Source organism: Melospiza melodia, chromosome 29 (genome assembly GCF_035770615.1).
Source record: "Melospiza melodia melodia isolate bMelMel2 chromosome 29, bMelMel2.pri, whole genome shotgun sequence".
NCBI lineage: Eukaryota > Metazoa > Chordata > Aves > Passeriformes > Passerellidae > Melospiza > Melospiza melodia.
This window is the reverse complement of record NC_086222.1, coordinates 6,036,099-6,061,923: the sequence shown is the minus strand read 5'-3', so window position 1 is coordinate 6,061,923 and position 25,825 is coordinate 6,036,099. Positions and strand designations below refer to the sequence as shown.

Sequence of the window (25,825 nt, the reverse complement as noted above, 5' to 3'; positions counted from 1 at the left end):
CTCAGTAATTAATTATTTTCATTTCACGATGAAAAAAAAACCACATTTAGAAAATGCGTTTAGCGGATGTTCCTGTCCTCGTCTCTCCTCACCCAGTGAAACGCACACCAGGAGCGTCTGAGTACCCAGTGAGAGACCTGAGCACGCCCCCCAGCCCCCCTGAGCGGGCTGGGGGCAGCGGGGCCGTGGCTGCCGGCGGCCCCGTGCGCAGTGGGGACATGCTGTACCTGATCGTGGGCTGCGTCCTGGGCGTCATGGTGCTCATCCTCATCGTCTTCATCGCCATGTGCCTCTGGAAGAACCGGCAGCAGAACGCCATGCAGAGTGAGTGGGGGTTGGTTTCACGGGGAAAATATTACCGGGGTAAAATTAGGAATGCCCATGCTGCGTTTTATGGGTGGGAAGCAGTTTCCTGTTAGGAGCCAGCTTGCATTTCTGTAGAGACTTGTACTTCCAAGTGGGACTTAGGTGCAGCTTGGGTTTTTAAGAGCAGTGTCTCCATTTCTTCGCACTGATGCTCCCTGCCCTGCTGGGTCCCTGGAGGACTGTGATGCAGTTTCACCCAGATAATGGTGTGGGAAAGGCCTGGGCAAATTTTCTGCAGTTTGTGTTTAACTTTGAGCCTCTGCATAGGCAGAATGTGTGTAATCGTAATCACTTATTAAAATTGCGGAGAGTTAAATCCTGGATCTCTCCCTTTCCTGAGTGCATCTGGAAGAAAGAGAACTTGCAGCTCTAGGACAAGTCCCTTGTTACCTCTTAGTCCCTGCACAATGAGATGGCATGCAATGGCCAAGTGTTCCAGAGAGGTGTTAATAAGGAAAACCTGTTCATTAATGAGCAGGAGCCTGGAGCAGGAGCTTTGCAAGGTGCTCTGCGCCCACCAGCAACCCAGAGCCAGCAGAATCTCTGCCCTGGCCTTTTCTGCTCCTTGTGCATAAATCAGCCTTGCTCTTGCCACGGCCTGTGGTTATTTTTAAATACTCTTACTCTCCTACAGAGAGAAATGTAGGAGATAATAAAGATAGTATCTTCAGCTGCAGCCCAGAGAGATCTTCTGGAAGCAGCTTATAGCAGATACAGCAGAAGGGCTGTTGGTGATACAAAAGGCCTGGTTTTAGGATGCTCTTGTAGTGATTGACATCAGCCAGGTCTTCCAGACCAACATTTCTGGCCTGCTCTCCAGGATGTGGCTGTTTTCCATGTCTACATGCATATGTATGCTAAGCAGTTGGATAGCAGAATTAGCTCACAAAAGCTGGGGAAAGAAAAAAATAAGTTTCTATATTTTTTAGGGTTGCTCAGTAGAAGTGCTTTCAGTAGAAATGTCTTTTGCAGAATACGACCCTCCAGGCTACCTGTACCAAGGGGCAGATATCAGTGGGCAGATGATTGAGTACACGACCTTGCCCGGGACCAGCCGGGTCAACGGCAGCATCCACGGGAGCTTCCTCAGCAACGGCCTCAGCAACGGCTGCCCCCACCTCCACCACAAAGTTACCAACGGGGTCAACGGCATCATGGCTGCAGGAGGAGCAGGACTGTACCCAGGGCACACCAACTCCCTGTCCAGGACACACGTGGACTATGAGCATCCCCATCACCTCGTGAACGTAAGGTCCTACGCCGGGTGGGAGGCTCAGCCCAGACCGTGGGGTTCATTCAGGGGCTGTGGAAGCAGGCTTAGTTTGGGTGGGGGAATGCTCATCCACTGATAACAGCCAGTTCCACTGAATTCCTTATCCCAGAGGAAGCAACTGGGCTGATACTTGTGATACAAACATCATGGTTTTCATTTGAGAATATCAGATGACAGCAAGAATTCCACTTACTCTGGGAAATCTGCCTCTACCCTCCTCCTAACAGCATGTAAGCTCTGAGAATGCCTCAGTGCTGGGCTGAGATACTTTTCTTGTACATATGGTATTTCTCAATCTCCAAGTTAAATACATTTAATTATAGCTGCTTATTCTGCAGCTTTATGGATCACCCGTTTTTCCCCCACCTGTTTCAGATCTGTAACTCTGAGCAATGCTATTAATTATGGCAAAGCACGAATGGCGCAGGAGGTTCCATGGAATGAAGTGCCCCATACATCTTGAGCTGCAGCACAGCCATAACTGCTTTTTTTCTTTTTTTTTCAGTCCCCTGTTTGTGACTGTTGAGACAGGCTCGTTTTTTGTTTTGAAATTGAAAATAAAATTAAAAACTAATTTCAGTCTGCGACCCAGCCTTTGTATGCTGTGGAAAAATACTTCATTTGCTGAAACGTGTCCTGTTTCCAAGACAGAATAATGATTTCATTATTGTCTATGGAAACAGATGGCTTGCATTCAAACTTACTAAACTTACTCAAAACTGTGAACATTGCCCAGGAAAACTGAAAGAAAAAGTTCAAAAGTCTGAATAACCCATGCTGTTTCTGGAGAAAAAAAAACGGGTCTATTGTTTGTGTTGGTAATTGAGCACAAGCACTTCATTTTATTGAACAACAAATTAGCACTTGCACAGTAGTTGCCACTTCACTTCCCTCCAGTCTGAGCCCAGACCAGTCAGTTCTTTACCCCATTCTGCCCTTGGCCGACCCATGGAGCAAGAAGTGCCCACTTTTGGTTGTTTTCAAGCACAACCAAGGCCCAAACTGGGTTTTTCGTGTCCTGTCCAACCTCCCAGTGGGTGAAACTCTCCAAAAATCTCCAAGCCCTCAGGGAGAGAGAATTTGCAGTGCTCAAAAGCCTGCCCAGGAGAAAGACTGGGAGTTTGCATTAAGTTTTGTCCCTTCCATTTTTATTTTCTTGGGGGGAAAAATGAAATACATGTATAATGACACAGGTCTTGGTGCCTGGAGCTCCTCTGTGCCATGAGGTGTCCACCCAACACCTGTGTCCTGCTGGGAGCAGGTGATGGGGTTGAGCCTTTCTTTCCCCACTCCCTGTTGGGAAAGTTTGAGTCACAGGATCTCTGCCGTGGAGAAGGGCTGGGGCTGGCACGTGGGCGAGGCAGAGGAACAGGATGTTCTGATCCTGTTGGGTTGCTCTTTATTGTTTCAATGATTGGCTTAAATGAGGAAGGGAGAAACTGGCCAGGATGGCAATCAAGGCTAATTAGGCATTTCCTCAGGGCTCCCTATCCCTCAAAAGCTTCAGGGTAAGCTCTGTTTTTGCAAAAACAGGGATTGCTAGAAGTTGCCTGGCACTTGAGCTGCCAAAAGCCAGGTGAGCCTTCCCAGCCTGGCTCCCTCCTGGAGCCCAGGGCAGGAGCCTGGCTCTGCAGCCCCCTTGGAGTGGCTCCCACATCACTGTCTGCCTGGTCCCCAACAATGAGGTATGTGTTAATCTGGGCATTTCAACTGGCTTGTAATGGCCCCGTTAGCCAAAACCAACAACACAAAATCCCTCTCACCCGGAGTCATTGCTGGCTGAGGAATTACCCCATCTGTGCAAATACGAAAAGGTTCAAAAATCAGTGTAGTGAAGTAAACTGATCTAATCGGAGTAATTACAGGAAAGTGGGATGGGTTTGTGTGTGACATCAGCCCTGCAAATTTAATCCCCTGTCTCCCTAAACAAGCCTTGCGTGCTAATGAACAGCAATTCGCTTTCGTGTCTGTCATCAGCGTTAAAAATAAATATATTTACAGCGTGTTTATTAAATTAAACCTCAGCATATTAAGCTGAAAACAGACCAGGGAAATGACCACATACTTGTCTAAGCTGCAGTTATTTACTTTTCCCTGACACACACACTGGCAAAGCCCTCCCCTGGCCTTTGGACAATCGCTCAGTGTTGCTGTGCCACGTACAGCCCGGAGCAGGGCATTGATAACGTGGTCAGAGTGGGGAAACTGAGCCCAAGAGCCCTTGGGTGTCCCTGCAGTGATTTGATTTATAATCATTGATTATTAATCCTTCCTGCTGCAGGGTGGAGGGATGTACACGGCAGTGCCACAGGCTGACCCCTCGGAGTGCATCAGCTGCCGGAATTGTCGGAACAATAACAGGTGAGAAATGACAGTCACAGGTGAGACATGACAATCTTAGATGAGAAATGACAATAACAGGTGAGAAATTACAATAACAGGTGAGAAATGAGAGTCACAGGTGAGAAATGACAGTAACAGGTGAGAAATGACAATAACAGGTGAGAAATGACAATAACACGTGAGAAATGACAGTCACAGGTGAGAAATGACAGTAACAGGTGAGAAATTACAATAACAGGTGAGAAATGACAATAACAGGTGAGAAATTACAGTCTCAGATGAGAAATGACAATAACACCTGAGAAATGACAATAACAGGTGAGAAATGACAGTCACAGGTGAGAAATGACAGTAACAGGTGAGAAATGACAATCACAGGTGAGAAATTACAGTCTCAGATGAGAAATGACAATAACACCTGAGAAATGACAATAACAGGTGAGAAATTACAATCACAGGTGAGAAATGACAATAACAGGTGAGAATTGACAGTCACAGGTGAGAAATGACAATCACAGGTGAGAAATGACCTGCCCAGAGAACAGCCCTCCCTCTGTGTGCTGGGGTGGAGCTGGGGCTGACAAAAGATGAGAGCTGGAGTCCTGGCTAGCACAAGGAGCTCCATGGATGGCAGTTGAAGATTTTCTGTAGGATAGAATATAACAAGTTGTTAAAATTCCAGAGCTCACTTTGCTCAACATGCTCCTCTGATGCTCTCTGAGGAGTGAGGCAGGTTGGGCACTGGATTTTAGAAAAAATCTGTATTTCCTGTGTTTTTCTTCAGTTCTGAGATAACAAAAATCATTCCATAAGGAGCTTGTCAAATTGGATTTAATTGGTCTTCTATATTTTACACTTTCTGATGTTCCATGAAGAACACTAACCAACTCACTCCTTTGCTATTCTTTTTAAAACATGGAATTAGAAGTTTTTGAGGCCTTCAGGAGATGACCAGCCATTGTCAAACTGGAATACTTTTTTTTATCATGTGAAAAAGGATTCCTGTGTAGAATTAGGGAAAATCTGTCTTCTGCATTGTAGCTGGGAGTCAGAAACCGAATAAAAATTACTGAGTTTTCAATTTGGAATTATTATCCTCCTTAGGCTTCTGACTCAGTCTCTGGTTATTTTAATGATTAGAAATAGGACTGAAAGTCAGACAAGCTGGGCTGCTCTGACTGGTAGGTTCTGGGCTTTTTTTTCTATTTTTCAGTATTGTTAAAATCTTCAGCTGCCTTTAGGTGTGCATCTGGCTAAGCTGAGTTGAAATTAGTCATTGAATCATTGAATATTCTGAGTTGGGCCCACAAACATCATGAAGTCCCACCCCTGTTGAACAATCAAGGTGTTGTTGAAGTCAGAAAATGCATTTACTTCATTTTCATAGTTTTGCTTTTTAAAATATCACTTATAATGAGCATTGAATCCTTCTTCCTTCCATAAATATGGGCATGACAGTGAAATGCTGGCAGGGGGAGCTGGGCATGCCTTGCCTGGCCCAGTGTCCCTGGCAGGTCTCAGGAGAGCCCAGTGAATTCCCTCACACCCCAGTGCTGTGATTTCCAGCAGGCTGTGCAGCAGCCTCGTGGTAATTTAGAACATGCCATATGTGTTACACTGTAATTAAGAGCTTGCTTCCAGCGTTAAACACATTTAATTCTTTATTTGCTCTTTTTTTTTTCCCCCTAAGAAAGCGAGGGAAAGAGTTCCATCCTCTGCAACTGCGCTGCTCCTCCCAGCCGGGTCATCAGCAGGGCCTGAACTTTGAGTTTTCACAGCCCCTTTCTATATTTGACTGCTTGACAGAGAAACAAGCTGTCCCTGGGAGCTGCCTTGGCCCGGAGGGGATCATTGCCCTCGGTTTGGCCGAGAGCTGCAAGGCAGGGACCGCTCTGTTCCCGCTGGGGGAATGCACAGAGGACATGGGAGAGGGGAGAGCAGGGGACCAGGACGTGCCTCAGCTTTACACCAGGGAGCCCAGGGGGAGGAGGAGGAGGAGAGGAGGAGGAGGAAGGCCTGTTGGGTTAGTGCAGCCAGCCCAGTAGGTTTTGGAAATTGGGAATTTGAGGCTGGAGTGTTTTCCCCATTTTGTTCAGCCCCAGTGCACAGGTGAGGACTGTCCCCCTGTCCCCATCCCAGCCTGGAATCCCTGCTGGAATCAGGCAGGAGGGGAGGGGGTTCAGGTGGACACAGCTCTGTCTGGCTGTGCCAGATCACACTGTGGCCTTGGTGCCACGAATTCCTCACCAGCCCATTCCCACCAAATGCCTGGAGCTGTTGCTGATTTGGGGTGAATGCAGCAGTTCTGTGAATTGTAACCACGTGCAAATGAATCCTAAAGGTTCAGCGTTATTTCATAGCTGTTTTCAGCAACAGCCATCTCAGAGCAGGTTTTATTATTTCAGTGCTGAAATCCCTGGGTCTTCTGTTTAAATTAGCACTTTATCCCTCATAACTTCTCGTGGAGCCTTGCCAGAGGGAGAAGCTGCTGAAAACTGGAGACCCACTTTGCTATTGTGGACAAAGCCTGTGGTTGACAGGATTGAGAATTGATCTTTTTTCTTCTCTTGTGCCTTTGTGCTAAAGCTCTCAAGATACCTGACATTTGCAGAGGAATTTACACTTTTGCAGATCTCTCCCCTTTGCAAATTCACTCTATTTTGATCAGAAATCTGAAATACACAATACAGATGTAGGAACATCAGTTTGTTTTTCCAGCTTTTTCATCTAAATTATTTTTTTTAGATTATAGTTTAGTAGGGTTTCAGTATTAAGAATTGACAGAAGATGTGTTTTCCCAGCAGGGATTTTACATCACTCCTCCTCCACACTCTGCTCTGGTTATCCCCATGGCTAGTTTCCATCAAAATGTGGTTATTGAAGCTTAGAAGGCTGAACTGCTGTTGAAACATCCTTCAAGCTCTTACAATAACACAGAGAACTTCACTGACCCCTGTATCTTTAAGAAGAAACCCCCAAAACATGCAAACCCAAACATTTTAGATGGGTTTCTCTGAGCTTTTTTTCCTAAATAATAAGTGAGTGCAGTCAAAACCTCTGCGGAGAGAAAGGCAAACTAATAAATGGATTTGTTTGAGGACCAGATGTGTTTCATGTGGATTCTCCAGTGGCTTCTGTGGTATTTTGGTACTTGGAATAATGATTTTGGAGGCAGTTACAGGAGTGGGAGGACAAAATAGGAGAGTGAAGGCTGAAGCTTAGTGCTGCTCCATCCTCACAGCTTTTGGGAGGGGAGCAGGCTCCAGAGGGGAACCCATTTGTCCTGTTCTGGCTTTGCAGGTGAAGCATCTGCCTGAGGGAAGCTCATGACAGCTCCTTCTCTGACAGGTTTATTTGTGTTGTTGGGTGTTTTGTTGCCCTTTCAGTTCTGTCAGTATTGATCCCAGGTTTTGATCAGGTTTCAGGTGTGAACTGAGGCTCTAGGCAGGGCTGTAGGACAGGTCCCTCCAGTGTGATGGTTTTCCTTATTGCCATGACTTTTTTAATGGCATAAAAGTGGTTTGTGGGACTTGGGCAGGACTTAACTGAGACTGCCAAGCTTAACATGTCCTGGTTTGAAACCCTTCTGAGCTCAGTGCTGGGCTGCTGTCAGTGTCAGCTCTGCTGCCTGCTGCCCTGGCACCGCTGTCTCAGTCCATCTTTCCTCATTTTCAGCAATTTTTCTTCTGCTCTGCTCAGGTTTGGGCCAGAATCAGTCTGGAGCAGCACACAGTGCTCCTTGCTGAGCAGGCAGGTCCCGGGGATCCGTTTTTGTATCCCCAAATGCAGTCTTAAACAGCCCCAGGGGTGATGGACAGCAAGTGCACTGCGCTGATCCCTGTGAGCAAAGCAGGTGAGAGATGGGTTTACATCTGGTCAGAAAAAAGAGAAAGGATGCTCAGAGTTGTATCTGCACCAGCACATAAAGACCTGGAGCTTGTTCAGCTTTCACAGGGGCATTTTGGGGTGTCACTGGAGGCTGTGAACACTTTCCATCCTTATTTCCATGCATTTATCTGCAGATCCATCTCTGTCTTGCACCACATAACAAGGAGCATCTTGATGTGTAGTTTCTCAAAATTTGTGGTAGCTGCACAAGTGAACCTTTTATTTTTTGGGTAGTTATGGCTTTCTTAGGAATTGTTTATATAAATGTTCCCTGAGGCCACATTGTTCATGGGGCTGCAAACACTGAGGTGTTTTCCCTCATACCAGAATGCTATGTGTGTCAAAGTCCTGCTACTTTTTGTTTAAAGCTTAAATACCTCAGCTGTAACAATTGATTCAGCACTTTAACTTCAGTTCCACAGCTTTACACAGGTATTACAGGGCCACAGTCTGACTTACACAGCAGAACAGGGGGGTTAAATTTGTTATATTGCATCTATTTTTCTAATTTGCATTCACTCCAATAACACTTAGTATTTATTTTTCAAGGTACCTAAGTGTGCTGCTTGGGTTTCAAGTTTGAGCTCTTTATCTTGGCAGTGAAAACATGTTTTGTGGAGTTGCTTTGATGGAGAAATGGACTCCCAAGTCAGGTCATTGGGTCTCAGTTGATGGGGGAAGGAACTGAGCGTGTTTTGAATGTTTTCAGCTGTCTGCTGGGAGAAAAAAAAACCACTAAATCCTTTTCTTAATGTCAGAATCGCTTCACAAATATATTTAAAACTGATTTGACAAATGCTCTGATCGTTGATATGGTAAAACATTTAAAAGCTGGGGAGGGAAGAAGGAAGGGGAGAAGAAGCCACTCTGAGTAACGTTGCCCTCTGTCCCTCCCGCAGGTGTTTCACCAAAACCAACGGCACTTTCAGCAGCAGCGCGCTGCCCGTGGTGCCCCTGGGAGCCCCTTTCCAGCAGGAGGGCGTGGAGATGAAGCCCCTGAGCCCCCATGTGATGGTGGCCATGTGCCTGGCCCCGGCCGGCCCCGAGTGCAGCGCCGGGCTGGAGGAGGAGGAGGGCGGCGAGAGCGCGGAGCAGCCCCCGGCACAGCGTCCCTGCTGTCGGGAGGGCATCGGCCAGCAGCTCTCCGTGGATTGCATGGACGGTGAGGCACCCCTCAGGGGATATCCCTGCCTGGGAGGCTGGGAATGTTCTGTAGGGAGCTTAATTTACTTCAGGGAAGCCGGTAATTAAACACCTGTAAGAGCCGGCTTGGAGGAAGGTGAAGCGTCCCGCCTTTCCATCGTGGAAAGTGGGAGCAGTGCTGCTCCAGTGCGTGCTCCTGTCCTGCCCTTGTGATTGATGCCTCTCAAAAGGGCTCATTGACACATAAGGAGGCTGTGACTGATGGATGCTGCACTCACAGCACACCCGGTGGCCCTGACACAGGGCACAAGCATCCCAGAGCCACCCTGGAGGCAGGAGCTGGCACAGGGAGGGACCCGGTCTCTGTTGGTGGAAAGAGAACCTGTTCCTCATCCCACCCTGGAATCATTGCTGCTTGTGGGCTGAAATCAGGCAGCTTCCTCTGGCAGGAAGGGAAGGGAGGTTCAGGTGGACACAGCTCTGGCAGGGTGTGCCAGACCAGGAGTGTGGCCTTGGTGCCATGAACTCCTCACTGAGCCATTTCCACCACATGCCTGGAGCTGTTGCTGATTTGGGGTGAATGCAGCAGTTTTGTGAATTGTGACCACGTGCTAATGAATCCTAAAGGTTCAGCATTATTTCATAGCTGTGTTCATCTCAGAGCAGGTTTTATTATTCCAGTGCTGGAACCTCCTCTGAGCTGTTCCATACAGGTGCTGTGCTGGGATAGAGCCTGTGCCCTGCGCTTGTGCCTGCTATGGTGGGAATGAGCCTGAGCCAAAAGAGCATCACCCACTGGAATTAAAGAGTTTTTGGGGCATGTGGTTCTGTTAAACTGACAGAAAATCTGAAAAACCCAACCCAACCACATACCCTGCTCTTGCTTTGCAGGCAGCAGCTTCCTGCACTCGGAAACGTCGAACCACATTTTGAGTTGGAGTCCCCTCATTCTTCAGCCTCTTTCCAAGGACTGTAAGGAAAAACCAGGATGGAGTTCATCCAGAGTCACCCTGAATGGTTCTGGGGACCTTTGTCAGCTCCAGCTGCAGGAAACCTGAGGCAGTGACCGTGTCCCCACTCAAGGCCAGGAACTGCACCGCTGAAAGGGAGTCACGGGGGGATGTTAATTATAACAGAGAGAGTCACTATTTATTTTTTGTAGTAGTGTCATATGAATGTATCTTGGTTTCAAAATGGTTGCCTTTTTATATTATTTATGCCTTGAAATGCCTTTTTTTGTTGGTTTTTTTTTTTTTTCTTCCCCCACACACACCACAAAACTAGCCTGGTTATGTGTATAAAAAAGAATTGTAATAATATAAAGAATGAGGATGGGAAATGTGGAGTGTGTTTCCATGGCAGTTTACCAGTGGGACAAGCACTTCTGAGGAGCCCAAGAGAGGGATTTAAGCAGGTCTGAAATGACCAACAGCTGCCACCTCCCTGGCAGCTCAGTGACATGGCACTGGAACCCTCCTTTCCATGAATACCTCCTGGCCTCTCTTGCTTTCTCTGGGAAGATCCTGATGAAGAAATAAGAAGATCAGTAAGAAAAATGAGCCTTGGTTGAGTCTGTCCTGTGCAGCTTGAAGCAGAACTTGAGTCAGTGACTGTGTCTTTAAGTGCTCAATAACCCTTCTGCAGAAGTACAGGTGGAAATCCAGCCTGTCTCACTTTCCCACTCACAGAAGACAAAATCCAGTTCAACTCTTGGTTTGAGGGATTACTGACAGCTTGGATAGCTCTGAAATGAAACCAGTCCTGGTGAAACAGCTCCCAGCAGCCCTGGGCACTGTGAGGAACCTGCCCATCCTGGACACAGCACGATGGAGGTGCTGCAACCTTAACTGCAGGGCTTGGGTGGATGTTTTAATTTTTCCTTTCCAGATTTAATCCCAGAAAATAAACCAGACCAGTGCTTGCAAAGCACTCCCCTCACACGAGTCACAGTGCAAAGCCCCAGAAATGAAGCACAATTTACAGAGATGGCCACCCCAGGGTGACACCTGCAGCCCAGAGCAGCGTGTCCCTGGCCAGTGTGGAAGGGAGGGAGCTGTGCCAGCCTGGCTGCAGCTCTCCAAAGCCCTGGGGAGCTCAGGGCTGCTGGTGCAGCTCCAGCAGCCACAGGGTTTGGGGAGTGGTGTTTGTGTGAGGAGGAAAGCCTTGAGATCTGCTTTGGTACCAGCAGCTCCATGGGCTGCTGGGATTTTTTTATGTTTCATAGAATCCCAGCAGAGTTTGATTTGGAAGAGACCTTAAAGATCATCCCATCCCACCCCTGCCATGGGCAAGGACACCTTCCACCATCCCAGCTGCTCCAAGCCCCATTCAACCTGGCCTTGGGCACTTGGGACAGCCACAGCTGCTCTGGGTACCCTGTGCCAGGGCTTCACCACCCTCCCAGGGAAGAATTTATTCCCAATATCCCATCTAAACCTGCCCTCTGGCTGTGGGAAACCATTCTCCCTTATCCTGTATATCTGCTTGTATAAGAAATCAATCTCCCTCCTACTTCAGGTAATTGAAGGCCACACTGAGCTCTCCCCAAAGCCTCTCTGTTGCATTATTTGTGGTTATATTTATTCTTTTGCCCTTTTATTGGGTTGTGCTTCCTCCCAGCTAGAGCTGCCTTATCCCAAATGTCTTTGCACACCATGGGCTTTGGCTGCCACATACCCCAGAGCCATCACAAATCTCCCTCCTCCCTTTTTGTTTATCTCATCCCCCCAGCCTGGATTTTCCTTTTGCAGGATCTGCTGCAAAGCCTTTCCCCTTTTCCCACAGAGATTGGCCCACAAGTTGTTGGGATTTAACTGTGGCTGCTTCGTTTTCCCCAAACACTGAAATTGAACCATGGTTTTAAACAACTTTGCTTGAATCTCCCCTGTATTGTGGGTGTGTCAGATAAAGATGCTGTGTTTTCCAGAGAAGCTGTAATATCCCTCTAGAATGTTCTGTGTTTGGAAGTGATGGTTTTGCAGGGGGTTTGGGTGGGGTTTGTATTTCTGGGGCTGGTTTGATAAAGGGATTAATGCTGCTTTATGGCTGATGTGGGGATTGATACTCTGTGGGCAGTGATCAAGGTTGGTTTGTGTGGCTTGATACTTCCCAATGGGTTATTATTAACCAAATACAGCAGAAAATGGCCCAAGGTGCCCTTGTGTCCACACACAGCAGAGGATGAGGACTCAGGAAAGCTGGGAACTGCCTGACACTTTCCTTGGACCCTGCTTCCCTTTGTGCCTGCTCCAATGCAGGGAAAAACCATCTCCAGTCACTGTTTTTAACCTCCTGTGGTTTGCCCTGATACTGGGGAGCCTGGGGGTGAAGATGAGGCCCCTTCCCACAAAAAGCTTTGTGGCTGTTCTTGTACCACAGGAAGCTCAGCACAGTCCCCAGGCAGCATCCCCAGTCGATGCCAGCCCTGGGGCTGAGTGCGGCGCTTCGGCCCTCGGCCTTTTTTCCTGCCATCGGTGAGAAACTATTTATTGTAGCCTAAATATTTATTTTAGCTCCAGCAGTAACTGCAGCCCCGGGGCTGAGCCGGAGGGGCTGAGCCGGGTGCGGGAATGCAGCCAGCCCGAGGCGCACAGGTGGGTGCTGCCGTCCCGTGGTGCGGGACAGAGCAGGACAGGGAAATGAGGAGCGGTCACGGTGTCGCTGTCACGGTGATGGTGACATTAACCGGGTCATCCGTGCTGCCTGGTGCTGCCGAGGGCGGCTCTGCAAGGGGTGGGGGAGCCACGGGTGGGTGCTGGGTCAGTGGGGCAGGTTCAGCAGGGCAGGTGGGTGCTGGCTTAGCGGGGCAGTGGGTGCTGGTTCAGCAGGGCAGGTGGGTGTTGGTGGGTGCTGGGGCAGGTGGGTGCTGGCTCAGCATTATCAGATGGGTGCTGGGTTAGTGGGGCAGTGGGTGCTGGGTCAGCAGGGTGGATGGGTGCTGGTTCAGCGGGGCAGGTGGGTGCTGGTCCAGTGGGGCAGTGGATGCTGGGTCAGTAGGGCAGTGGGTGCTTGGTCAGCGGGGCAGGTGGGCACTGGGGCAGGTGGGTGCTGGCTCAGTGGGGCAGGTGGGCACTGGTTCAGCAGGGCAGGTGTCTCTGCCCTCAGCCCGCCCCGGTACCTGCTGCCGTGCCCAGGGCACACGGCTCTCCCTGTGCTGGTGCTGCCTCGGCACCCGGTGCTGCACCGGGGGCACTCGAGTCTCCCTGGGCTGGCCCTGCTTCCTCCTCGCCGCCTGCGGCTCCCTCAGCGTCCTCCGCTGTGCCCACGGGCTCCTGCTCTCCGCTCCCGGCCCTGCGGGGACACGGGGGGCTCGCTGGTGCCCGGGCGGTGGCACAGAGGGGTTCGGGCACGGGCGGTGGCACAGAGGGGTTTGGGCACAGGAGGTGGCACAGAGGGGTTCGGGCACAGGAGGTGGCACAGAGGGGTTGGGCACGGGCGGTGGCACAGAGGCTTTGGGCACTCACGGGCGGAACAGCAGGTCGTGCAGCCCTGCGGAGGGAGATGGGTGTCACGTTCGGGGGCCGGGGGTCGGGGGCCGGGCTGTGGCCCCGAGCAGCCCCCGCACTCACGCGGGAGGGTGTCCCTGTGGCGGGCGATGCAGTGCACGGCCAGCAGCGACGCTGCGCTGGCCACCAGCATCCCGGCCACCGCCGCCCCCGTCACCGCCGGGTAGGCCTCGAAGGGAGGCTCGGCTGGAAGAGAGCAGAGCGAACATGGCAGGCAGCAGGGACGGGCAGAGCCCAGAAAGGCCCGGCGAGGTGCGAGCCTGTGCCTGAAACCTGCCGACGGCTGCTCACACTCGGCTCCTCAGCTCCACCGCGATGGAAACGCTGCCCTGCTCCGCTCAACCCTCGCTCTGCCCCCACGGAGCAGCCCCTGCCCGCTTCACCTGGCGTCTGCACCTCGGAGGGGTGCCCGGCCGTGCGGTGGTTGACGGCCAGGACGCGGAAAGCATAGAGCACCGCGGGGTCCAGCCCCCCCAGGCGCCGGTCGCGGGAGTGCGGCTCGATGTCGCCGGCCGCCGTTTCCCAGGGGCTGGCGCTCTCCCGGAGGGGTTTCTTGGTTCGGCGCCGCTGCACCACGAAGCCGGTGAGGTTGCCGGCGCCCTGCGTCCGCCACTCCAGCCGCACCTCGGTGCGCGCCCGCGTGTACCGCAGCTTACTGATGGTGACATTGGGCGGGGCCGGGTACCCTGCGGCGAGACGGCGCCCGGCAGGAGGGGCTCGATGCCCCCAGGCCACCCCTGATACCCCAGCCCACCCCTGCCCTTCCCAGGACTCACGGTCCACGCGGAGGCGCACGGGGAGGCTGGCGGTGCCCACGGCATTGGTGGCGGTGCAGCGGTAGATCCCGCTGTCCCCCAGCCACTCGGCATCCCGCACCGTGAGGTTGACCCACTCTTCTCCCTGCTCCAGCTGGTACTTGGCCAGCCCCGGTGTCACCTCCCGCTCCTTTGGGTCGTACCAAGCCACCGTGGCACCGAGACCGGCGCTGCTGCCGCGATGCCGGCACGCCAGCTGCGCCTCGCCGCCCTCCAGCACCGCCACCTCGCTCTCCGCCTGCAGCTCGGGGACCTCTGCTCGGCGACAAGGGGGGACACCATCGGCCGGGAGGTGCCACCCCGCCGCGGCACGGTGGCACGGCGGGGACGGCTCGGGCTTACCCAGCCGCAGGCGGCACTCGGCGGCAGCGGCCCGCAGCGGGTGCGCGGCCTCGCAGACGAACTCGCGGCCGCCCAGGCTGCCGTCGGTGCCCAGCACCAGCACGGCCGTGGAGGGCGCGGGGTCGCCCAGGGCCCGGCCCGCGCTGTCCCGCCAGCGCAGGGTGACGAGCGGCGCGCCCCCCGCCCAGCGGCACCGCAGCATCACGAACTCGTCCCCCTTGGTGGCCGCCGCCGCACAGCTGGGGCTGCCCGACGGGACCCCTGCGGGACGGAGCGCTGTCGGAGCGGGGCACCGCCACGCTGGGCCAAAGCACCCCAAAAAGGAGATACCCCCACCCCAGGGTGAGGGGGGTTCGGCAATCCCGGCCGTGCCACAGCGTCCCCGTTTTGGAGCAAGCTGGAGGGGCTGAAGGTCCCAGGAAAGGCAGCAGCACCCTGGAGTGCCCATCCGTGGTTTGGCCACGGCCCGGGTGACACCAGGGGGTCACAAAGGGGGCTGGGGGGCAATGGGGCCACTGTCACTCACACAGGGTGGTCCCACATGCAGCCCCCAGGGGCAGCGCGGGGTGGGAGGCCAGGCAGGAGAAGGAGCTGCCGTTCCTGGTGGCTGCCCCTGACTGGATCCTGGTGGCCATGGAAAAGCTGGTCCCCATCAACCCCTCTTCCTCCTCCTCCTCCTCCTGGGGGCCCACCCAGCGCAGCCGGGCCGGGGGGAAGCCCCCCAGCCAGCGGCACCGCAGGGCCACATCCCGCTGGTCATCGGAGGCCAGGGCGGAGCAGCTGGGGCTCCCGGCGGGCGGATCTGCAGGAGACCATGGGCACTGGGGGGCAGCGTGGGCTCCCCCAGCCCCACCCGCCCTCCCACATCCTCACCAGGGAGCTGCGCTGGTCCGGCTCGCCCTGTGGGGACCCAGGGCCCCGCCGGGGTTACTCACAGTACACAGTGAGGACGATGGTGGCCTGGGTGCGCGTCTGCAGGTGGCTGTTCTCGGCCAGGCAGGTGTAAGTGCCCGCCTGGGCACGGGCGATGGCGGTGATCACGTAGGTCTGGCCGACGTGCACCTGGGAGCCGTTGTGCAGCCAGACATAGCGGCTGGGGGGGTTGGAGGGAGCCAGGCAGCTCAGCACCACGTCCTCCCGCTCGCCCGCCGAGAAGCCCCCCTGCTCTGGGGAGAAGGGCTCCACACGGATGGCCGGCTCATCGGGGCCATCTGCGGGGACACAGGGCCCTTCAGGCAGGGACAGCCCCACAGAGGGGACACAGCCCTCCCTGGGCTTCCTCCCTCTGGTGGGAAGGGCAGCAAAGGCCACTTAGAAAGGGTGCACCATGAGGGCTGTGAGCACACCATGACACACAGTGGCCACGGCTGCATTGTGGTGGCAGCACACACAGTGGCCATGGTGGCTGGAGAGGCATTATGCCAGTGACGGCCATGAATACATCAAAGCAACGAGCCATACCCTGGTGGCCACAGAGACATAGTGGTGGCCACAGAGGCATCACGGTGATGTCCATGGACGTTCCATGATAGCTATGGACATACCATGGTGGCAGCGTGCTCAGTGGCCATGGGCAAACCACAGAGCATTGTGGTGGCCACATACATGCCATGGATGGCCCCAGCCCTGAAGATGCCATGGATGGCCCCAGCCCTGAAGATGCCATGGATGGCCCCAGACCTGAAGATGCCCCCCAGCTGGTGGCTGAGGCCCCCCAAGGTGGGTGGCACCCAGGGCACTCACAGACGATGTCCAGGTAGACGGGGTCGCTGCTGCGGTTGTTGACCTCGTTGCTCGCGGTGCAGATGTACCAGCCCGTGTGGCTGCGGTTGGCGGGTGTCAGCTGCAGCTCCGCCCTGGAGCCCCCCAGCCCCGCAGGGGACACGGAGGGACCCCCCCGGGGCTCCTGGTGCTGCCAGGAGAAGCTCAGCGGCTCCGTCCCCTCCCGCACGGTGCACATCAGGGCCACGGCCGCCCCCTCCGCTGCCGCCGCCGCCGTCGGCCGCACGAAGGGCTTGGACACGGGCACTGGGGGCACCGAGTGTGAGCGGCCCCACAGACAGCAGAACGCCCCGGGAACCACCCATGCCCCCCACCCAGACAGATTGTTTGGCCAGGAAGTGCCACAGCAGCCAGTGGAATGGTAGTGAGGACACCTGCAGGCTAGTGAGGGGCACCCTGGCTGTGGGCATGGGCTGGGGGAGCTACTGGGACCAGTTTGGGGTGGTGGGATGCTTGGGTAGCCAGGGCAAGGAAATGAGGGTGGCTTAGTGGGCTGCTATGTTGGCTCATAAGGGCCTGCACTAGGAGGCAATGGAGGTTTGGTGGCTGATGGTGAGCTCTGCTCTGGGCTGGCTGATGAGTGCTATGTTGGCTTGCGTTGAGCAACCTTGGCTGATGGGATGCTATATTGGCTAGTGGTGTGTTATGTTGGCTAGTAGGATGCTTTGCTGGCTAGAGACAGACTACATTGGCAAGTAGGGTACTCCACTAACTAGTGGGGTGCCTGGTTGGTGAATGGGGTACTACAGTTGCTAGCGAACCACCAGGCTGGCTAGTGGGACCCTGCATTGGCTACTGGCGCACTTTGCTGGCTTGTGCTATACTTTATGGACTTGTGGAGCCCTTTGTTGGCTAGGGGGTGTTTGTTGGCCAGTGGATGGCTCTGTTGGCCACTGGGCAAGGGACTGGGCTTGGCCACGATCTAGGAGAGTGTGATGCTGGCTGCTGCTGGCCAGCAGGTTCCCCCAGGCTGGCCACAGCCAGGGACTTACCCAGGACACGCAGGAGGACGGCGGCATAGCCCACACGGAGCCGGCCCCGCTCTGGGAAGAGCCCCTGGCAGAGGAAGCGGCCCTGGGCGGCCACGCGCAGCTCCCGCAGCTCCAGCGTCCCGTTGCGCAGCGTCACCCGGCCCAGCGTCCCCGTGCCGGGGGCCACGGCCACCTCCCTGCCCGAGCCCACGGCCACGGCCCGCGGGAGCCCCTCGCCCTGCGGCGTGAAGCTCCAGAACACCACGGCCGGCGGGGCCGCGGCCGCGGGCCCACAGCTCAGCTCCACGGCCCGGCCTCGCACGCCCGTCGCCCGCCATTCCTCGTAGGCCGCCTCGCCGGCCGCCAGCGGCTGCCCTGCCCGGGGCAGCGTCTCCGTCAGGCCCCCGCTCGCCCCCACCCGGGAAATGCAGGGACGGGTCGGTGCTCACCCCCCGCCAGCGCCGGCAGCAGCACCAGGATCCAGGGCCCCCTCCACGGCGGTGCCCGGCCGCGCTCCATGGCGCCATGTCCAGCACCGCACGCCGAAGCAGCGCTGCGCTCTCCGGCACGAGCTGCTCTCCGGTTACCCCCGGGTAATTAAGCCCAGCCCTGATTAACTGTTAATTATTTATCAACCTGCCAGCACAGGGGGAACCCGACGCCACTGCTGCCGGGGCCCCTGCAATCTCAGGGCTGAGGAGCGGCGCACTTGCTGTGGCAATGGCAGCATCCTTGCATTCCCCCCACGTGAGAATTTAATCCGAGTGTCCTCTCTTCCACACACAATATTTTTTTTGGCTAAAGGAGGGGAAAATAAACTGCCACTCCCCTGTGATCAAAGCTGGGGGGTTTGGAGCTGGGGAAGCCAGGCAAGGAGCAAGGTTTGATATTTCATCTCCCACTGTCTGCAACGCCCCAGACCATCAAACATTGATAGGGGCGGCTGTGCCGTAACGCAATGCCAGGGGGCTGGAGCAAGCCAGGGGGGATTTGGGGGTGCACGTGGTGAGGGGGATCAGGGAACACCCAGCAGAGCCTGGAAAACTACCTTGCATCTCCCATCTCCCTCACTGATCCTTTAATTAGAATTACCAAAACCACACTGTTAATACTAAATGTGTGTACTCTCCACAAAGAGGCTTGAAATGCCCCAAAGGGTTAAAGCTGGTGGCAAGGAACTGCAGAGCCAGGGCCAGGCACTCTCCTGCTACCACCAGGTCCTGCTTCCACCTCTGGCTGCACTCTCATCACGTTTTGATCACTTTTTGTGCCTGTCCAGGTTGGGTTTGGATAGAAATCTGGATGAGGAAAGCAGGGTGCAGTAGCCAACCCAATAAATGACACCATTGTCAACACTGACCTAATCAAACCTCACCTGCAAGGGTTGATATATTTCAGAGGATTCTGGTAAAGAAGGAGCCACCCTGGTGATTACAAACAATTTCATTTATTAAAGATTAACAAAGGCACAAACACAGCCCACTTCCTGAGTCCAACTTCTGTCCTCACACTGCTGGGACCCCGAACATTTGGGTTCCAGACCCCTGGGGTCCAACCTCTCTCTCTCACCGATGGGATCCTGAACACTTGGATTCTGGAACCCCCGGGGGTCCAACCTCTCTCCTGCACTGCCGGGACCCTGAACACTCGGATTTTGCCCCGGGATCTGGGATGGCAGCAGTGGATTCCTGCTGCCACCTAGCGAGACAAGGTTCGCTCCAGCCTCTCCTCAGGCAACACAACAGAACTCAACAGCTTCAGAATACAAGAGAACCGGGAAGTCTTCCCCTGTAACTTTTCCTCCTGTTTAGAACTACAACTTGGATTTGGGAGAACGAATCCCTGCTCCTCACTCAGCTGCAAGCTTCTCCAGCTCGTCCATGTCGTAGGGATCCAGCTGCTTGATCGTGGTCTCTGTAGGAAGGAAAGAGCAATTGATGGGATGTGAGTGCAGAGCTCGCTCCTCTGAGCACTGTCCACGCCACCTGAGTGCCCCACGCCAGCTGGGAAGCTCCTGAGTGCTCACTGCAGCAGGGAAACCAGCTGGGAAAGTGCAGGGGTGTCAGACATCTTTCATGAAAAAGCCTTTCCTTAGGAGTTTTCTTCCTGAGAAGCTGGAGGCCTCAGGAAAAAAATGTAAACATTGATTATCTGCTGCTGTGGGATGCAACAGGTGCATCTGTGATTGGTCCATGTGGTTGTTTCTAATTAATGGCCAATCACAGTCAGCTGGCTCAGATTCTCTGTCCAAGCCACAAGCCTTTGTCATCATTCTTTCTTTTTCAATTCTTAGCTAGCCTTCTGATGAAATCCTTTCTTCTATTATTTTAGTATAGTTTTAATATAATACATATAATAAAATAATAAATCAGCCTTCTGAAACATGGAGTCAGATCCTCATCTCTTCCCTCACCCTCAGCCCCCTGTGAACACGGTCACACAGGGGAAATGGGGTCAGCAGGGAAATCAGCTGGGACAAAGCAGGAGGGGAGCTAGATCAGAGCAGCAGCAGCAGCAGCAGCAGCAGCAGCACAGAGCTCAGCCCCTGATGTGCCCCCACTCCCTGTTCCCACCTCCCCAGCCACACAGGACAGGGAGGGTCTGCACCCTCCAACTGCAGCACCACAACATGAAAAGCACAAGTCAGCTTGCTGGGGGCTCATCCTCACACCGGCTCCTGCTGCCCGTGGCTGTGGTTGGGCTCATCCACAAGGCAGCTGTTCCAGCTGTTCACTGCTTCTACTCCACAGCAACAATCTCTGCCAGAATGTGTGGCTGGTGTCTCCTCTGCCTGGTGTCTGCCTCAGGCTCACTCCAGGTTCCAAGGACAGGTGAGTATTTGAAAGAACCAAGAGGGCTGAGTGGCTCTGAGGCTTGGAGATGTGGAATGGACACAGTTTCCTGCCCATCAGAAGGCTTCTATAACCTTCTTTCCTCTAAAAATCACAGGGATAACAGGCGCTGGGATTCAAAAAACCATCAGTGCAGCCCTGGCATCTGGCAAATCCCATGAAAATCCTCTTGATGTTAGCAAGTTACAATCAATTTCCACTCAGGAAAGATTTCCACAGCTGCCATCTCCTCTCCCACAGCCAGGGCTGAGCTAAGCTGGGGCACCCGGTCCCCTGTGACAAGGAAAGGCAGAGAAAATGCCTGAAAGAGGGAAAAAAAGAAGGTGCTGAGGCATCCTGGCTGCTGCTAACATCCCCTGCAAGTTGCACACAACCTCTGGGGCTGCTTCTTGGGAAATTTGCCTGCTGGGGAGCAAAAATCACTCTAAAAGCTGTATCTGTCACCCATTCCCAGTGAGATGAGCCCTGGGGAGAGGAGCAGCCCGACAAGGACTATTTGCCAACAGGGAATAATCTCTGGAAGTGTTCAAGGCCAAGCTGGATGGAGCTCTGAGCAACCTGGTCTAATGGAAGGTGTCCCTGCCAATGGGAAAGGGTGGGAACAAGATGGGCTTTGAGGTCCCTTTCAGCTGTGGCCATTCTATGATTCTGTGAGTCAATGTGAGCCTGTAACAGCTCAAAGGAAAGCTAAACAAGGTGAAGTGTCTTCCTGTGTGTCCAGTGCATGCAGTTGTACAGAAATTTGATGGAGGGGATCCCAGTCCCAGCCCTGCCTGTGGGAGCAGCAGATCCATGTTGATACTTGTCGCAGACATCTTTTCATAAAAATCCTTTCTTTAGGATTTTCCCTTCTGGGAAGCTGAAGCCCCAGAAAAAGAATGCAAACAATGGTTATCTGCTGCTGTGGAATGCAACAGGTGCACCTGTGATTGGCCCATCTGGGATGTTTACAATTAATGGCCAATCAAGGACCGAGCTCTCTCTGAGACAGAGTTGGAGAGAGCTCCTTTGTTATCATTCTTTTCTAGCTAGCCTTCTGAGAACTTCTAAAGAGAAGAAGTGTCTGCCTCAGGCTCACTCCAGGTTCCAAGGACAGGTGAGTATTTGAAAGAACCAAGAGGGCTGAGTGGCTCTGAGGCTGGAGATGTGGAATGGACACAGTTTCCTGCCCATCTGAAGGCTTCTATAACCTTCTTTCCTCTAAAAATCACAGGGATAACAGGCGCTGGGATTCAAAAAACCATCAGTGCAGCCCGGAGTTCCGATGATGATCTGCTCCTCCAGCACTGTGCCCTTCAGAACTGCAAGGGGACAAAAGGATTTATTTGGCTGCCTCCAGGCATGGAGCTCTCTGCTGCTCTGTGTTTTCCCTTGGCTTGCTCAGACTCTGGCTGCTCAGTGATGCCTTCAAGGGGTCATCACGACACTTCCCTACAGCCTTGGGGCACGGGAACCACCCCCATATGGGAAAAGGGAGTCTGCAAGCAGCCAGTGATGATGGAAAGCCTCCTCAGCTCTATTCCTTTTACTATAGTCATAATGTAATATATACATCATCAAATAATAAATCAAGCCTTCTGATCATGGAACCAACATCCTCGCCTCTCTCTCCACCTGCAAACCCTCGTGAGCACGGATACTCACGGAAATACTCCTCAATCCTGTGCACGAGGGGCACGGTCTCCCTCTGCACCACGCTGAAGGCGATGCCGCGGTGCCCGAAGCGCCCGGCCCGCCCGATGCGGTGCAGGTACGTCTCAAAGTCCGGCTCGCCGTCCTGATCCATGGGCAGCCCAAAGTTCACCACCGTGGTCACCTGCTGCACATCGATGCCTGCAACAGAGGGAGAGGATCCTCTTGGGTTGCCTCGTCCCACGGGATCTGCTGCTCAGGACAGCAGGCCTGGTGCGTTTTGGGGCAGGGTACCTCTGGCACAGACGTTGGTGGCGATCAGGACCTTCTCCTTGCCCTCACGGAAGCGCTGGATGACGCTGGCCCGCTGCACCACCGTCAGCTCTGCTGTCAGGATGGCCACTTGGTGCCCGTCCCGGCTCATCTTCCCCGACAGCCAGTCTGCCATCCTCCTGGTCTGCACACACGCCGAGAGGCTGAGGCTGACAGCTCCCTCTCCAGAGTGCCCTGCCCCTTTTCAGGCAGCTCATGGCAGTTTTCAACACTCCCCTGGGGGCTGCTCCTTTGGTCTGGGGGTCTTGTGAGGAGCCCACTGTGCCCACACTGTAAAATGACCCATTCCAGCTATTCCCAATGGGAGAGGGCTCTCCCAGGCAGGCCCCTTACCTGGCAGAAGATCATGACCTGACCGATGGTGAAGCTGCCATAGAGGTTGCAGAGGGCCTTGTACTGCTCGTCTGAGCTCTGGCACACCATGAAGTACTGCCTGATGTTGCTCAGGGTGAGCTCCTCCTCCCGCAGCTTGATCACGATGGGGTCGGGGATGATCCGCTCAGCAAAGGCCCGAACAGGCTCCTTGTAAGTGGCTGAGAACAGCAGCACTTGGCAGCTCTTGGGAAGAGCCCTGGGGCAGGGAAACAGCTCTGTCATCCCCTTTGTCCCAGGCAAAGGACAGAAACCCTCATTTAAACTGATTTTGTGTTGCCTTCAATGGAAAGGGAAGCAAAGATGGAAAGAGACGTTTTACAAGAGTCTATAGTGACAGGAAAAGGGGAGAATGGCTTCACACTGGAAGAAAACAGGTTTAGATGCTAGGAGGAAGTTCTTCCCTGTGAGGATGGTGAGGCCCTGGCATAGGTTGTCCAGAGCAGCTGTGGCTGCCCCTGGATCCCTGGAAGTGTTCAAGGCCAAACTGGATGGAGCTCTGAGCAACCTGGTCTAATGGAAGGTGTCCCTGCCAATGGGAAAGGGCTTTAAGGTCCCTTCCAATTGTGGCCATTCTATGGTTCTGTGAGTCAATGTGAGCCTGTAACAGCTCAAAGGAAAGCTAAACAAGGTGAAGTGTCTTCCTGTGTGTCCAGTGCACGCAGCCGTACAGAAAGACAGACTTGTGGACAAACCTCTTTGGCACCATGGGCACACTCTCACAGCCCTTTGGTAACAAACTCCTCTAAAGCTACAGGAGAGAAGGGAAAGCAGGGAACCAGGGCAGCAGCTCTCAGCAATCCTCACCTGTGGATGCGGATGCTCTGACAGGAGAGGCCCTGCGTGTCGATCATGATGTCAGCCTCATCCAGCACGAACAAGGAGATCTTTGTCAGGTCCAGGATGCGTTGTTTGAAGCACCAGTCCAGGGTGGTGCCTGGAGTTCCGATGATGATCTGCTCCTCCAGCACTGTGCCCTTCAGAACTGCAAGGGGACAAAAGGATTTATTTGGCTGCCTCCAGGCATGGAGCTCTCTGCTGCTCTGTGTTTTCCCTTGGCTTGCTCAGACTCTGGCTGCTCAGTGATGCCTTCAAGGGGTCATCATGACACTTCCCTACAGCCTTGGGGCATGGGAACCACCCCCATATGGGAAAAGGGAGTCTGCAAGCAGCCAGTGATGATGGAAAACCTCCTCAGCAGGAGAGGGGACAGACACGATGTTATTGCCCTTCATGGATGTCTGGGCAGTTCCTGGCAGCTCCAGGTTCTAAGAGAGGATCCCTGTGCCCCCTCCCTGTTTGTGCAGCAGTGCTGGGAGCTGGGCTGGGCTCACCTCGGTTTCCCCGGACAGCGTAGTTCACCTTGATGTCCGTGCAGAACTTGCCGATGGCGCGCACCACCTGCCCGATCTGCAGGGCCAGCTCGTAGGTGGGAGCCAGGCACAGGCACTGGCAGGAGAGCAGAGGAAGGAGCTGTCAGGCCCAGGATGGGGCAGAGGAGCTCAGGAGCATCCCACAGCACTGGGGGACAGGGCATGGGGCAGCACAGCATGGCTGGAGGCTCTGGAGATGGGCTGTGTTCCCAGCTCCAGCCAAGGGGGCAGAAAGAAGCTGCTGCTGCTCTTTTGGAGGAGGAAATGCATCTCTAAGAAGGTGGTGCAGCTTGTTCCTGTGCCCTAGTTCAGTCACACTGTCCACACGTACAAAAGGAGATCTTACACGGCTGGAAACTGTTGGCAAAGCTGGTTCTGCACCCTGAGAGGGCACTGGGAGTATGTGACCACCAGAAACCAGTAGTGTCTGCAGCTGCTCCTCAAAACCTAAATTCCAGGGTAGCTGAAGCCTGGATTGATCCACTCTGGCAATCCTGAGGTGGGCACTGTGCCTTTGGTCCTACCTGCCACTGGGCCCTGGTGGTTTATCACCCCACTCCAGTGGGTAAAGTCACACAGGAACTGGGACAAAGCCCAGAGCTCTGCCCCTGGCAGCGTCCTGGGCGCCTGGGCCACCCCCTCCTGCAGCAGCTCTCCCTGTCCTGCGTTACCTGCGGATATTTCTCGCTGGCACTGGCTCTGCTCAACATGGCCAAGACAAAAGCTGCTGTTTTCCCTGTCCCTGACTGGCTCTGGGCAATCAGATTTTGGGGCCTGCAAGGCAAAAGCAGCTTAGTGCAATGCAGGGGTCGGGTGCTGGGATGCTGTGAGGAGCCGGGGCTCAGCCACCTCACCCCTTCCTACTCACGGGTAAGCCAGCATGAGGGGCAGGGCCTGCTCCTGGATTTTGGATGGTCTGTTGAAGCCCATCATATAAACCCCCTGCAGGAGCTCCTTCTTCCTGTGGAAACAAAGCACCCGAGCGCCCATGTGAAGGAGGCTGGTGTGCTGCAGCATGGTGGGGCTGGGGGCTGTGGCAACTCACAGGGGCAGCTCCTCAAAGGTCTTGATGGAAAAGAGTGGGGAGCTGGGGTCTCGCTGCAGGATCTCCACGTGCTGCTGGGACTCCACCAGGGACGTGTGGATCAACTTGTTCATCAGTGACAGCTCAGCCAGCGGCACTGGGAAAGGCAGCAACTCCGTAAATAAAACAAACGGAATCACAGAATCATTAGGGCTGGGAGGGATCTCTGGAAATTATCCAGTCCAAACTGCTTCCAAGGAAGGGTCAAATGGAGGTGACACAGAACGTGTTCCTGTAGGTCTGGAATGTTCCTGAGGAGGGAGAATCCAGGACCTGCCTGGGCAGCCTGTGCCAGCGCCCTGCCACTCTCCATGTCAAGAAGTTCTTCCTCATACTGAGGGGGAACTTCTTGTGTTTTAGTTTACAACAAGGGGCTTGCAGTGAGAATCCTCTTCTCTCCCCAGAGGATATCTTATTGTTCTGAGAGTTCATTAGAAACACTGCAGGCAACATCCATTATTCCAGACTTACTATCACCATACTCATAAATGAGCATCTAAACGCACTGCACTGAGCCCTTCCCTCCTGTCGATTAAACGCCCTCTTGATTCAATTACGGCTCGATGCCGTGGGCCGCCTCTCCCTCGGGACCCCGCGGGGTCGCTCCGCGCTCGGCGGGGCTCGGAGCGGGGCGGGCACCGCGATCCCCTCCGGACCCACCTCTCTCCTCGTCCTCCGGCTCGGGCCGGGGCGCGGGCGGCGCGGGGGCCGCGGGGAGCAGGCCGAGCCCGCGGGCCGTGCCCCGGCCGGG

At 54.3% G+C, this 25,825-nt stretch overlaps 3 protein-coding genes across 12 annotated transcripts in view; 1 reads left to right on the top strand and 2 right to left on the bottom strand.

Moving 5' to 3' along the window:
* The window catches only part of CDON (cell adhesion associated, oncogene regulated), a 60,483-nt gene extending 48,319 nt beyond the window's left edge, over positions 1 to 12,164 (top strand). For all 6 annotated transcript variants that reach the window (XM_063178322.1, XM_063178326.1, XM_063178325.1 and 3 more), the window contains 5 exons: positions 97 to 324; positions 1,339 to 1,613; positions 3,921 to 4,000; positions 8,770 to 9,032; positions 9,905 to 12,164. In XM_063178322.1, the coding sequence (XP_063034392.1) occupies positions 97 to 324; positions 1,339 to 1,613; positions 3,921 to 4,000; positions 8,770 to 9,032; positions 9,905 to 10,071 (1,013 nt within the window). In that variant the 3' untranslated portion in view covers positions 10,072 to 12,164. The remainder of the gene's footprint in view (positions 1 to 96; positions 325 to 1,338; positions 1,614 to 3,920; positions 4,001 to 8,769; positions 9,033 to 9,904) is intronic.
* Positions 12,165 to 12,567: 403 nt separating this feature from the next.
* On the bottom strand, positions 12,568 to 17,947 carry VSIG10L2 (V-set and immunoglobulin domain containing 10 like 2). The gene is made up of 12 exons (XM_063178353.1): positions 17,878 to 17,947; positions 17,450 to 17,803; positions 16,419 to 16,703; positions 15,611 to 15,886; positions 15,202 to 15,477; positions 14,676 to 14,936; positions 14,295 to 14,588; positions 13,902 to 14,204; positions 13,582 to 13,704; positions 13,477 to 13,501; positions 13,131 to 13,303; positions 12,568 to 12,736 (listed from the first exon to the last, which is right to left on the bottom strand). The coding sequence occupies exons 1-12, from the start codon at positions 17,945 to 17,947 to the stop codon at positions 12,663 to 12,665; spliced, it is 2,514 nt and encodes an 837-aa protein (XP_063034423.1). The 3' UTR covers positions 12,568 to 12,662.
* Positions 17,948 to 18,859: 912 nt separating this feature from the next.
* On the bottom strand, positions 18,860 to 25,772 carry DDX25 (DEAD-box helicase 25). Of its 5 annotated transcripts, none has more exons than XR_010030851.1 (10): positions 25,036 to 25,637; positions 24,859 to 24,951; positions 24,662 to 24,764; positions 23,952 to 24,066; positions 23,425 to 23,602; positions 22,579 to 22,816; positions 22,207 to 22,369; positions 21,925 to 22,113; positions 20,098 to 20,553; positions 19,203 to 19,342 (listed from the first exon to the last, which is right to left on the bottom strand). XR_010030851.1 is itself a non-coding variant. In XM_063178351.1 (10 exons), the coding sequence occupies exons 2-10, from the start codon at positions 25,146 to 25,148 to the stop codon at positions 21,481 to 21,483; spliced, it is 1,293 nt and encodes a 430-aa protein (XP_063034421.1). In that variant the 5' UTR covers positions 25,149 to 25,171; positions 25,735 to 25,772; the 3' UTR covers positions 20,453 to 21,480. The 5 variants fall into 5 exon arrangements, 2 of the variants coding, with proteins under 2 accessions (XP_063034422.1, XP_063034421.1); XR_010030852.1 differs by having other exon boundaries at positions 19,275 to 19,342; positions 20,002 to 20,581; positions 25,036 to 25,636; XR_010030849.1 differs by having other exon boundaries at positions 19,276 to 19,342; positions 20,002 to 20,553.
* Positions 25,773 to 25,825: the final 53 nt, after the last annotated feature.

What these genes read in the sequence shown, in the direction of transcription:
- DDX25 (XM_063178351.1), bottom strand. Translation starts at nt 25,148, where the DNA reads ATGAACAAGTTGATCCACACGTCCCTGGTGGAGTCCCAGCAGCACGTG. An exon ending in ACCTTTGAGGAGCTGCCCCT is followed by an intron (nt 24,952 to 25,035) that starts GTGAGTTGCCAC and finishes TTGTTTCCACAG; the next exon opens with GAAGAAGGAGCTCCTGCAGG. An exon ending in CGCTGTCCGGGGAAACCGAG is followed by an intron (nt 23,603 to 23,951) that starts GTGAGCCCAGCC and finishes GTCCCCTTGCAG; the next exon opens with TTCTGAAGGGCACAGTGCTG.
- VSIG10L2 (XM_063178353.1), bottom strand. Translation starts at nt 17,947, where the DNA reads ATGGAGCGCGGCCGGGCACCGCCGTGGAGGGGGCCCTGGATCCTGGTG. An exon ending in CGTCCTCCTGCGTGTCCTGG is followed by an intron (nt 16,704 to 17,449) that starts GTAAGTCCCTGG and finishes CGGTGCCCCCAG; the next exon opens with TGCCCGTGTCCAAGCCCTTC. An exon ending in CGTGCGCCTCCGCGTGGACC is followed by an intron (nt 14,205 to 14,294) that starts GTGAGTCCTGGG and finishes GTCTCGCCGCAG; the next exon opens with GGTACCCGGCCCCGCCCAAT.